This window comes from Trichechus manatus, unplaced genomic scaffold (assembly GCF_000243295.1).
Source record: "Trichechus manatus latirostris isolate Lorelei unplaced genomic scaffold, TriManLat1.0 scaffold00028, whole genome shotgun sequence".
Classification (NCBI taxonomy): domain Eukaryota; kingdom Metazoa; phylum Chordata; class Mammalia; order Sirenia; family Trichechidae; genus Trichechus; species Trichechus manatus.
The window spans coordinates 16,948,872-16,960,769 of record NW_004443964.1 but is presented as its reverse complement, the minus strand read 5'-3'; the positions used below and the strand labels follow the sequence as shown (position 1 = coordinate 16,960,769).

The 11,898-nt window shown below is 42.4% G+C and overlaps 2 protein-coding genes across 4 annotated transcripts in view; both read right to left on the bottom strand.

Annotated features, from left to right (window-relative positions):
* Window positions 1-3,287, bottom strand: part of POLG2 (DNA polymerase gamma 2, accessory subunit) — a 25,416-nt gene extending 22,129 nt beyond the window's left edge. For all 3 annotated transcript variants that reach the window (XM_023729328.1, XM_023729329.1, XM_004374212.2), the window contains exon 1: window positions 1,028-3,287. In XM_023729328.1, the coding sequence (XP_023585096.1) occupies window positions 1,028-1,589 (562 nt within the window). In that variant the 5' untranslated portion in view covers window positions 1,590-3,287. The remainder of the gene's footprint in view (window positions 1-1,027) is intronic.
* A 116-nt stretch (window positions 3,288-3,403) lies between these two features.
* On the bottom strand, window positions 3,404-11,584 carry DDX5 (DEAD-box helicase 5). The gene is made up of 13 exons (XM_004374211.2): window positions 11,207-11,584; window positions 9,866-10,031; window positions 9,425-9,521; window positions 9,204-9,337; window positions 9,018-9,083; window positions 8,647-8,788; window positions 8,401-8,561; window positions 8,135-8,307; window positions 7,645-7,755; window positions 7,342-7,403; window positions 7,196-7,255; window positions 5,719-5,943; window positions 3,404-5,488 (listed from the first exon to the last, which is right to left on the bottom strand). Exons 1-13 carry the CDS (start codon window positions 11,248-11,250, stop codon window positions 5,079-5,081), a joined length of 1,851 nt encoding a protein of 616 aa, XP_004374268.1. The 5' UTR covers window positions 11,251-11,584; the 3' UTR covers window positions 3,404-5,078.
* Window positions 11,585-11,898: the final 314 nt, after the last annotated feature.

The following is an 11,898-nucleotide window of genomic DNA, read 5'->3' as shown; positions in this document are numbered from 1 at the left end:
AAAAAAAGGTCGAGAAGGGAGAGGGTTGACATGTCATGGGGTTGTTAATCAATGTCATAAAACAATATGTGTACTGACTGTTTAATGAGAAACTATTTGTTCTGTAAACCTTCACCTAAAATACAATTAAAAAAATTGAAAAAAAAAAAAAAAGAAAAGATGGATTTGTTCTGGGACATGGTACATGAGCAGACTGTGATTTAACTTCCCAAAAGTAAAGCCATCATAGCATAATTAAAGCTCTACAAATCAAAACTGTCACATCTGTTCATCAGTTTGCTTTTTTTCATTAAGGATATCTTAAAAGGCTACAATATGGGTGCTACTTTTCAGAGAAGAGAACTATGGGCATTTAGGTTATCCTGAATTACTTTAACAGTACCACTTAACGGAAAATGTCAGGGACAACATTTTGCTGTGGCAGCAAGCCTGTCACTGTAAAGAACCTGAATTTTTTCAGAAGACTTTAATGGCAAATGTTGCCCTACACATTATTGTGTGTGTTCACTCAAGAATTACTTACAAAGCTTGATTAGCCCAATTATTCTACTAACTGAAATATTACTTAAAGGGATCTTCAAACGACAGGCTGTAGATCAGTTTTCAATAAGAAAAACTGGAGGGAGGGCATTTTCTTTTTGCGCTAAAAAAATGTTTTTGTCAATTCTGTGTAAAACTGAAGAGTAACTATGGTACTAAAAATTTTGGCAACAACGAACAAATGGTTCAAACACATGACTGAATTTAGGTCCTAATTCTAAGGCTGCTCAACTGAATTCTAAAATTCTAGGTCTGCCCAGTGAAACCGAGGTCTTTTAGACAAGATTCTTTAAGGAACAGTAACGATTCCATGGACTTTCTCTAGGGTAGACGCATTATCAATATCCTCGACTACTTAAAAATCAGACAACTTTCTTTCCATGTGAACAAAGGGCCAGCTGCATCCCCTAAATCGAACAAGCCTCCCTTTCCGCCCCCCCGCCCCCGCCCCGGCACCTATTTTGAAGCAAGAAATCGTGAAGCATACCGTGAAGAAGGTTCTCCCGTAGTTTCCCAGGGGTTTTTAATAAGTTCTCAAGAAATGCTACAAGATGTTCCTTACTCAGCTCTTTGTCTTGCAAGATTTCGCGAAGAGATTCTGCAGAAACTAACCTGAAGGCACTGTCTCCCGGCAGCGAAGGGCCTGGTTCGTGATAAAGGGCGTCCACCGGGAAGACCTGCTCCCTGAACACCACCACCGAGGACCACCATTCTGCGGCTAGGTTCTTCCGCAACTCTATGCCCAAGGGTCCAAAGCCGGGGTGGCACCCGCTCAGAAGGGAGTCTCGGCTAAGCTGCTGCTGGGTTCCACTGAAGAAATGCCTTCTCTGACAGATCTCTAAGAGCCCCTCGCTCCCCTCGCCGGACTCGGGGACTTCTCCCGGCTCGCTCCCCCGAGGGAGCTCCGCGTACCACCTCAGCTGTCTTCCGAGGGAGCTGCTCGTTTTCGTCAAGCGTTCCAGCAGCCCCCCACCTACGCGACCCCCAAACCCAGAGAATAGGCACCTGCAGGTTTTACGGAAGGTCCTGACCGCTGCACTAGAACGCATCTCCCCCTAGAGTTAAGGCGCACTGTATCTTCAGTTAGCTGATCCCAATTAACTGCCACAATGGTAGTAAAGCTCCGGGAGCCAACCGCGCAGGCGCGACGGAAACCAGCGTGCGCACGGGCGGCAGGCCCCGCCCACGGAAGTACGCCACCGCGCTCCAGGCGGGAGACTGCCGGGGCCTGTCCTTCAACTCCTATTCGCTAAGGCGAAGTAGGGCTTTGATGTGCATCCTCTCTTAACTAGTTGTTCTTTTGTGTTTGGCAGCTCAAGCTTTACCCTTTGTAATTACTGGAGTTTTCTTTTTTCATTTGTTCTCGTCAGCACCTAAGGGTTATTTCCATCTATTTTTCACTACCCTGCTTTAACCACTGCTGAGTCAACTTTACCTTGCGTCCCGATTTTCTTTTTACTACCCAGAGAATGTTATCAAAATACTTAGTTGTCCTGGGATCAGCTTCAATTCACGGCGACCTTAGCGTAACAGAGGGAAACGTTGTCCAGTCGTGTGCAATCTTTGTCATACGCGTGCATTGCTGCGACTACTGTGTATTTTGACTGGCTTCCAAAGACCTAGGGGGGTCATCTTCCAGCACTGTATTGGACAATATTATGTTGTAATCCATAGGTTTTTTATTGGTGTATTTTGGAAGCAGATAGCCAGGACTTTCTTCTCTTAGTCTGGAAGCTTCACTGAAACCTGTACACTCTGGGTTGACCCTGATATTTGAAATACTGGTGGCATAGCTTCCAGCATCATAACATGCAAGCTACCACGGTACAAGATGACATAGTGCATCAGAATACTTCAGTGTTCTCCAAATCACCATTTAAATGTACCTTTTCAATCTTGTGTTCACAAAAATAAGCCTTGGTTCTTTTTGAAAAATAGTCCTCTATGGTGGATTTTTAAAGATCCCTAGAACTTCACAGCAACTCCAGGTGAATGCATTAGCTGTTATGTGACTTGAATAAATAACCTCCTGGGTGGGGGAGGCTAAGGTATACAGGTGTCCCTTATACATGTTCAGTGGTTCTCCTAAGGGCAGTGCCAAACTAGCAGCATCTGCATCACCTGGGAAACACGTTAGGAACCTGAAACTCTGGGATGGGGCTAAGCCACGTTTTATTAAGTCCTCCAGGTGATGCTGAGGCAACTTTTATCAGAAGACCCTTCTAAGGGTTTGACATCAAAACATGCAACAAGACTTAAAACTGTTTAAAATATAGGGACCCCTAAATCAGGTGGAAAGAAGGAATGTGCTGTCACAGTAGAAAGACAGTGATTAGGGTCACGTAACAACGTACGTATATTTTTTTATTAGACTGACTTGAATTGTAAACTTCCACTTAAAAAGTACAATAAAATATAGGCACCCACGATTAGCTGAGACTTGTGACACGTACAATCTCCATTTTAACAAGAGAGACCAAATAGTGGAAAAGTGGTACAGCCCAAATTTGGGAAAATGGCTGATCCCAAAACCCATGCCTCCCTTAGTTATGGAAACTATAAAAGACTAAAAGTCCATGCGAAAGGACAAGCTAGTAGGCTTCACTAAACTACCAGGAAGGGGCAGTTTATGGAAAGCCAGTAACAGCAACTGAGCTAATGCCAACACAGTTAAGATTTTTGATGTGTTAAGATGTCTAGGACACAAGCACATGAGCAAATGTTTGTAAAGAGGCAAAAAAAAAAAAAAAAAAAAGAAACTTGCTGAAAAGCAGTCGTATTAAACTGCTAACCTGAACACTAACAGGTGAGTTTTCAAACCCACAACAGGGAAGAGGCCTATATGCAAATAAGAGAGAGAGAATGGGGAGAAAAATCGCATTTATTAGTTAAGACAACCACAGGCTGGACACTACACACATGCTAAAAAATAGTCTTTAAAAACTTACTTGAAAGATAAATAGGTAAATGTTTTCCACAGCCCCAATCACTTCTCTAATTGCTTACAAATTAAAAGGCCTATGTAAGACACCACAGTAAAATACGTAATAAATGCTCCAACCTACCCTGAAAGCCTCTTACAATTCACAATGAATTTTGACTAACCATGACATTGAAAATTGCTGCTGTTAAAGGGGCAGAACCAGTTTTCAATGTATTTGTCCAAGAACTAGCACTCCCATCCCCCAAACAATTCCCAATTTTTTATTTTGAGGTAAGGCAGTAATACCAATTAAAGCCTCAGATTAATAATCAGGCTTTAAATGAAGTCTCATAAAGACTTCTCCTCTCCTGACAAAAACACACAGACCTGATGCTCTGGAAAGACATTCAAACTACTTCTAAATAATTACTGAAATAAAGGATTAGAAAGGTGTTCAGATTGGTGGGTTAATTCTAAAGTTATTCCCTGGATCCTTCTAGCAATAAACCCATGTTGAGCCTAACATGAAGACTTATGCTGTATTCACTGTGCTTCTGGTTGTTGCCTCCTCTCGATTAAGCATTAATTTTGATGAGGGTTTTTCCCTGTGCTGATTTGAATGAACGGATCATACAGTTTCAAGACTTTTAGAATGCTCTGAAATACTGGAAAGATATTCATGACTCCAAGTGTGACCACAGTTAAGGGCCCCAGAAAGCCTGTGAAGACTAGAACCTATATATAACCTGCACTAAGGACACTGAAAACAAATTCAAAGAGACTCAAATTTGGCCATTTTACACAGCTAAACCGTGTCTTTCAGCTTTGTTCAACATTTTGGTAATTCACAAATAGCCCAGAGCACAGGTTTTTGAAAAAGTTATTTGGAGCTTCTCAAATTATAAATTCTGTAAAGAGAACAGAGTCATCCATGTCGTTCCCACACTGAGCAGTTTGACGGTAGAGCTATACAACTGATTACATAACATCTACTCTACTATTTATTATTTAACCACTCTGTTAATGAGGAAAATAGAGTTGTTAAATGACTCTCCTGAGGTTGAGAGTGACTGACAAAAAGCCTTTATACAATTTAGCATAAAATTATAAATTTATCAGCATCAATCCCATTTTAATGCTTGCAACATGAACAGATTCTTGTAAGAGCCTTCAGAGCCCTCTCCCACCTCCCAAAATTAAAGAAATGAAAACGAAAAGTCAGTTTAGCTTTTATGATTTAAAAAAAAAAAAAAACCATTAAGCCAAGTTTAACATGACACTGTACGTAAAATAAAGTACAATTTCCACTTAATTCAGTCTTCAAATATTTTTTATTGGAAGGCCATGCATTGCCTTCATTTATTGTATTTCAAATCACTGTACATTTACTTCTGTGAAAACACTGCCTGCATTTTCTAGTACAAAAAAAACCTAAAAATTGTTTCAGGAATGTAGAGAAATATCCAACTTAAATACCGAAAAAGTGCACCATAATTACTGCTGCACTGCAGTCATTTCTGCATTTCCCATGTTTCTTAAATAACTATCTTGTCTGATAACACACAATATAAAGAGCAATTATGAAAAACAGACATTTACATATACCTCTAAAGTCTTATTGAGAATATCCTGTTGGCATTGGATAACCAATCATAGGTGCAGCTGCAGTAGCAGGATATGCATATGCTGCCTGTTGGTTCATACCATTGTGTATATTTGGAACATTAGTTCCATATTGCTGAGTGCTATCATAACCGTTCTGGTAAGTCCCTGTTGGATTACCAGTCCTAAAACTGGTCTGTATACCAGCAGACACAAAATTACTTCCAAAGCTCCCATTGGTATAATTTGCAGCAGCACTGTAAACACCATTCTGAGTTTTTGCCCCAAAATCTCTCTTAAGCAGACTAGAGTAACCTCTATCGTAATTTTCCCTATCTCTAAAGGTATTGAATCCACCCCTTTTGCCTGCAGAGTATCTGTCCCGGCGGTCATCCTTCATGCCTCCTCTACCCCTGGAACGACCTGTCAAAAAAAAATTACCAGTTGATTATTTTTATTACACAAATTAACGTTAAGACAGGAAATTAGCTCACTCTAATCACTACAGGTAGGAACTGCTTTACAATTTCTCAGCTTAAGATTACTTAAGATTCACATTTAAGATTTTACTCACCCTCTCATCTCGTTTAAATTGTTTCACAGATAACCATGTGACCCCTAAATCATCATTTCTTATCCAAGGTTAGTCTTACCTGAACCTCTGTCTTCGACCAACTGAAGCAACTTGGGATTAATTGCTTGATTAGCTTCACGAAGCACAGAAATAAGGTCGCTCACTTGCTTTATGTTATTAGGTGTAAAGAAAGTGTATGCTGTGCCTGTTTTGGTACTGCGAGCAGTTCTTCCAATTCGATGAATATAATCCTCTGAGGAGTTAGGGTAGTCATAATTGATGACAAATTTCACATCTTCCACATCTGTAAGGTGTTGCAGTGTGGCAAAATAGCAATGTACAGAGTTTTGCACACCACAACAGCCAGACCAAAAATAAAAAGTTAGACAATTGTATTCCCAAGAAGGTATGGGCTGCAAAAAATACAGTTAGAATGGTTATCCATTCCCTGTAGGAATACCATTGAGGTGGGGGGAGGGGGAAGAAAGATTAAGAAAAGCACATGTCATCTTTTTAAGTCTCATCACCCACCCAGTGATAAAGCCTACCAAAAGAAATGTGTATTCCCTAATACATTTCCAAATCAGGAAGTCCCCTTACAGATCATCAAGTGACATCTGATTGCTTCTGCGCAGTAGGGCCACCTAAAGTTCACAGCAACCTCTTCATGTGTTCTTTTTGAGGACCTTTAAACAAAAATGTACGTGGTCCTTTGCGTTACACACTCATCAGAAGTTCAAAATTCTGGCCACACTGCTCGTCTTGCCAAGACCTTACAACCGCAGCTGCAAGAAAAACATACCTGTCCCCCAAAAGTTGTTTTTATGCACTGTGTCTCGTCTAGGCAAGCGCTTCCAAGAAGCCAGGATTCACTTGAGAATGTGTCTCTCTCTGGCAGGTCTCGACATGACGACTACTGTGTAGGTGAGGGAGGAACTTTCAAAGCACTTCTTTCTTTTCCCACTGACTAAGTGTGAGAAGTTGCTCCTGCTCTAGAGCTTATGTGCCAGTACTCACCAATTTGTAAAAGGCTTAGTACCTTTTAAAGCTGCTCTCTCCATTTCAAACTTGAACAAAAATTTCATTGAACATTGAAGTTTGGAAATATTTCTTCGACATTTCAGCAAACTCACTGAAACTCAAAGACCCACAGATCACAGGAAACAGTTTGAAACAATGCTGTACCATGGCAGTCATGCAAAGCATGGGACAGAAGTACCACGGCAGTGAACTGTGAGGGTACTTCCATTTTCCCCCCCCGGAGAGAACAGTTTACGGGGCAGAGGTGGTATGTTCTGCCTTTTGAAGATTACTGGCACACTTTCAGCTTTTCACCTCTCTAATCGACTGGAAGCAGCCAGCCGATCACTAGTCCTCCATCCCCCTCGAGTCCTCCGATTGTCATGCCTAGGCCTTGCCACAAAGACTGCACCTTTATGTGAAAAAAAAAAACTTAGAAAAAATGCAGAGGTTAAAGAAAGCAATAAACTTTCTTTAAAAAAAATCGTATGGAGATCTTCTGGGAAACCAAGCCACGAATGCTAGTTTGTACTAACCTAGCCCTCTGGAGGCCACATCTGTAGCAATCAGAATAGGAGCTTTTCCATGTTTGAATTCTGCAAAGAAACGCATATATATAACCATTAACCTGAACAGAATACTAGATCAAGAAAAAAGAAAAATCATCATTTGAAATACTTACCATTTAGAACCCAGTCTCGCTCCTGTTGACTCTTGTCACCATGGATACCCATGGCAGGCCACCTAAATTAAAAATAAGCTGTATCAGTAGACTCACACTGGAAACCTGAGAGCAGATTCTGGCCTTGTGCTTTAACCATTTTTGGTCACAGACTCCTTTAAACTTAGCCGAAATAATGGATACACAGTTTCCCCTAGACTAAAAGATACTTCTCATCCATAAAACTCAAATTCAGTACTACTGATCTAAGTTTATGCTTTTCTAAACTAAACAAATCTGCTTCACTGGAGAAAGCCCACATACCCATCTCTCCTCATTTTTCTGGTAAGTTCATCACACCTTCTTTTGGTTTCAACAAAAACAATGGTTTTATTCTCCTTCTCACTCATGATCTCTTCCATTAGGCGAATAAGTCTGGCAAGAAAAAAAAAAAAATTAAAGAAGTTCATGGTCCAAATTAAATTTGTGGTCAGTGAAAACATTAAGTTCAATTTTCATGCCTACATGTCAAAGAAACACTTGCTTAACCACTTATAAAGCAATTCTATCCTTGGTCCTTAAGTAAACCACAGAACAGATGTGTGTTCCTTTTCCTAAAAGAATGTTATAACACTGATGAACCAATTATCTGAAAAACACAACAGATTTTCAGAAGGAATAACAGAGAAGTTTTAGATGAACATACTCAAATTCTACCCAACTGAAAATCACTTTTAAGATTACCTATGAAACAGTAACTTGGTCTATATAGTAAAATTATTTTTAGAGTTAACAAAACTTATAGAAAACTTACTTTTCATCCTTCTCCACATCATGACACACATCCACAATCTGAAGAATGTTGTGGTTTGCACTCAGTTCTAGTGCACCAATGTTTATATGAATGTAATCTTTCAGGAAGTCTTCAGCAAGCTGTCTTACTTCTTTTGGCCAAGTTGCACTCCACATCAGAGTTTGCCTATCAGGCTAAAAAAATTTTTTGGGTGGAAAAATTAGTATTGTACTCTAAGAATGAATTCAAGAACCGAATTTAAAAATACAATGTTCAAAGGCAATTACTCTTATCTGATCCACAATTTTCCTTATTTGGGGTTCAAAGCCCATATCAAGCATTCTATCTGCTTCATCAAGGACAAGGTAGGTTGTTCTTCTCAGGTTGGTTTTCCCACACTCTAAAAAATCTATTAGTCTTCCAGGTGTTGCGATACAGATTTCCACACCTGCAATTAAATACATAAAAGTAACTATAGCATCTAAAAATTTTAGCATCATTAGCGACAAAATAAAAGCTCTTCTACTACATACCTCTCTCCAAATCACGTATTTGCGGTCCTTTGGGAGCTCCACCATAGATGCAAGTAGACTTCAAACGACAGGCTCTACAATATTCAGCAGCTACCTGCTGCACCTGTTGGGCCAGTTCCCGAGTTGGCGCCAGCACCAAGCACTAAGGAAAAAAGAACAGCTTTTAGCAGACCTGGATCCTCGTCTTAAATTGGAAATTAGTGTTACGCTGGGAGATCATTTCCTCCACTGTGCTGTCCAAAAGCCAAAGCAGCTTGGTTTCCAGCTAATCTCTCCACATAAAACCACCACAAATTATTCTACATTTTGTTCTATATTCTACAAATCTCCACATCACACTTATTACAAAAGTTAGTAAAATATACACTTACAATAGGCCCATCACCTCTCTCTAAGAATGGCTGATGATTGATGTGGACAATGGCAGGCAGCAAGTACTGTTGGGGGGTAGGGGGAGAAACAAAAGTTTTATTACAATATTCCTGGATTCCTTTAATTCGAAATCCATTTTCTCTAGCATATGCTTCAGAGTACACAAAAGTGCTCTCAAAACTCACAGACAACGTTTTCCCAGATCCAGTCTGTGCTACTCCAACCATATCCAATCCACTTAAAGCAACTGGCCATCCCTGAGCTTGAATAGCAGTAGGTTCAGTAAAGTTCTGTCTTGCAATCACATCCATGACATTTGCTGTAAATAGTGACAACAAGTTAGTAAAACTTAGTAATACCAAAATGAAGAAAGAAGAAAAATGTGGAATTCAAAACTAGCACTTACCAGGAAAGTTTGCTTCATAAAAATTCAAAACTGGCTTCGGGCAGTTGTGACCTCTAACTGTGATTTCCTTGCTTCTCCTGTATGTCTCCACATCTTGCTGCAGAACAATTACAATAATCTCGTAAGTCTAACAACCTCCCATGAATATGCAACTAATAAACTACTACTCTAAAGTGACTGATTTTAAAATTTAGATCCATATATGAAAATCCTATAGAACACAGAAAAACCACCTATTACTTTATTCTAAAATAACTATTCCAAGAAAAAAATCAAAGCCACCTGTTTCCAAAGTGAATCAAACCCCTTTCTCAATTATGAAATCGGAAAGTATGAATCTCCCCAAATCTAGTCATTTACAAAACACTTACAGTCAGCTTTTCTTTTTAGGAAAAGCTGTTATTGGGTTACAACCTGATGAAGCCACATGAAATTACTCACCGCTGTGCGCCTAGCCAAATCAGGGTGTTCTTGGTAAAAATTCTTCTCAAATTTGGGCAGCTCATCAAGATTCCACTTCTTTTTAACTAGTTTCTCCCCAGGATTTCCAAACTTCTTTCCAGACAGGGGCCCTGCCCTGCTTCCTCCAAACCGAGGTGCCCCAAATCTGAAATTAAAAAATAATTCACGTTCCCAAATCTCTACACATGGGCTAATAGTTATTTACCATCCCTTGGCACCTACTAAGTATCATTCAAATCAGACTTCTGAGATACAAAACCTAGATCTGCAGTTAGTGCACACAATTAAGAGCAGGTAAGCAGCCCAGGATTTATTATGTCGGAAACTGGCTGCCCAAATGCCACAAGTTCAGATTACAACGACAGACAATAGCTTCTGGCTATAGTCTTTCCACGAGCTTTGGAATTAAGTATCTGGGAGATGAATGATACAAGAAGGGACGAGCCCAACAACGATGTTATTTATAAATATTTTTGAGAAAAGGCGCTTTAAGAATGGATAACAGGACAGCATAGTCAGTAAAAGCAGAACAACGGGGATGGTGTTTCAGGGACACTTATGCAAGAGAATCGAGTTGAGGGCAGAGGGGGATCACTCGGAAAAGCTCCCGATCAAGGTAGCAAAATTATACAACGCAAAGAAAAGGAGGAGGAGGAGCCGGCGACTACCGGGGGAGGAGTCCCGGCCCGGGCGGAGTCGGGCGGGCGGTGTTCCCGCTGGGGCGGCGCTTCCTCCTTTGTCTCGCATTTCTCTCTGCGCCACATTTTCTCGACGCTGCCATTTTGAGCTCCTCCGCCGGGCGGGGTAACAAAGGCGCGGCCGCCATGTCCGAGGCCGGCATTTTGTAGCCGCGGCTTAGCCACATGGCCAAATCTGGCGGCGCCGGCCACCCTCCTACCTTCACCGCCTTAATGTCTTCGGAAGCTGGCCCCTCGCTTCCACAGAATTCCCTGGATCCCTAGAACACCTCCCGAAAAGCTGCATCTAACCGAGGCTACGGTGTCCGCCTCGAAACCTCACGTCTTCCTCCCCCTCACAATACACGCCGCTGAATTCTCCCAATAGCTGCAAAATCGCCAAGGGCCCGACGCCTCCGCCCCGGGGGGGAGGGTGGGGTCGGGGAGAAATCAAACTTGAAGGCCGTTAACAGACAAACCTTATCTACTCAGTTTTAGAGAAACATCAAAATGGCGCAAACCTTTGACTGAGAAGACCCACGCGTAGGCCAAGAAAGCCAATGTACCCCTAGCGGCGCCCCTGCCACCCACTGCCCTCCCATCCCCCACCCGCCGGGCCTGACAGGTTGGTTTCCATACTCACCCTCGATCCCGGCCGCGGTCTCGGTCACTCGAATAACCTGACATGGCGTCAATGGCTGCGGTTGGTGGGGAACGAAGCGAAGATAATCGGGTGCGGAGAGCCGCTTAAGAGTGGCTTCAGCGACGGCGAAGCCTTGCGTGGGCGGCAGCAACGAAGCGACGGCGATAATAAGACCGGGAACTAAATCACCAAAGGCCGGTGGAAATGAATGAGGTGCCGGCCGCCTCCCGGCAGCCGGTTTTATAGTCTGGACCGCCTCCTCCACCGCAAAGAATGCTGGGAACCGCTCTATGACCTAATCACCCCGCCCGTTGCGCAGAGGCCGCAACGCCCGCCTGCGTTCCGGAATCCGCCATGTTCTCACCCCTCCCCCGCCCCCGCCCCACCCCCCAGTCCCTCCCTTGGGACCATCCGTTTTTTCCCCTTTCATATCTGGACCTGTCCACCACTGCGATGCCCCATCCTGTACTTCCTTAAGTTCGCCTTTTTTTCTCTTTACACACCTTAAGCAGTCCACCCCATCGTTTTCCAGGTCCAGCCCAGAAAATCAAGCCACCAGTACAGGCCAGCCCACTGTCCCCACTTGGAGATGTTTACGTCTCCAAAGGGCCCTCATACCCATAACCAAGTGACACGGGGAAGCGGCCCCCCCAACCCCGACATTGTCACGTGACTGCCTCCCCCGCCCACAG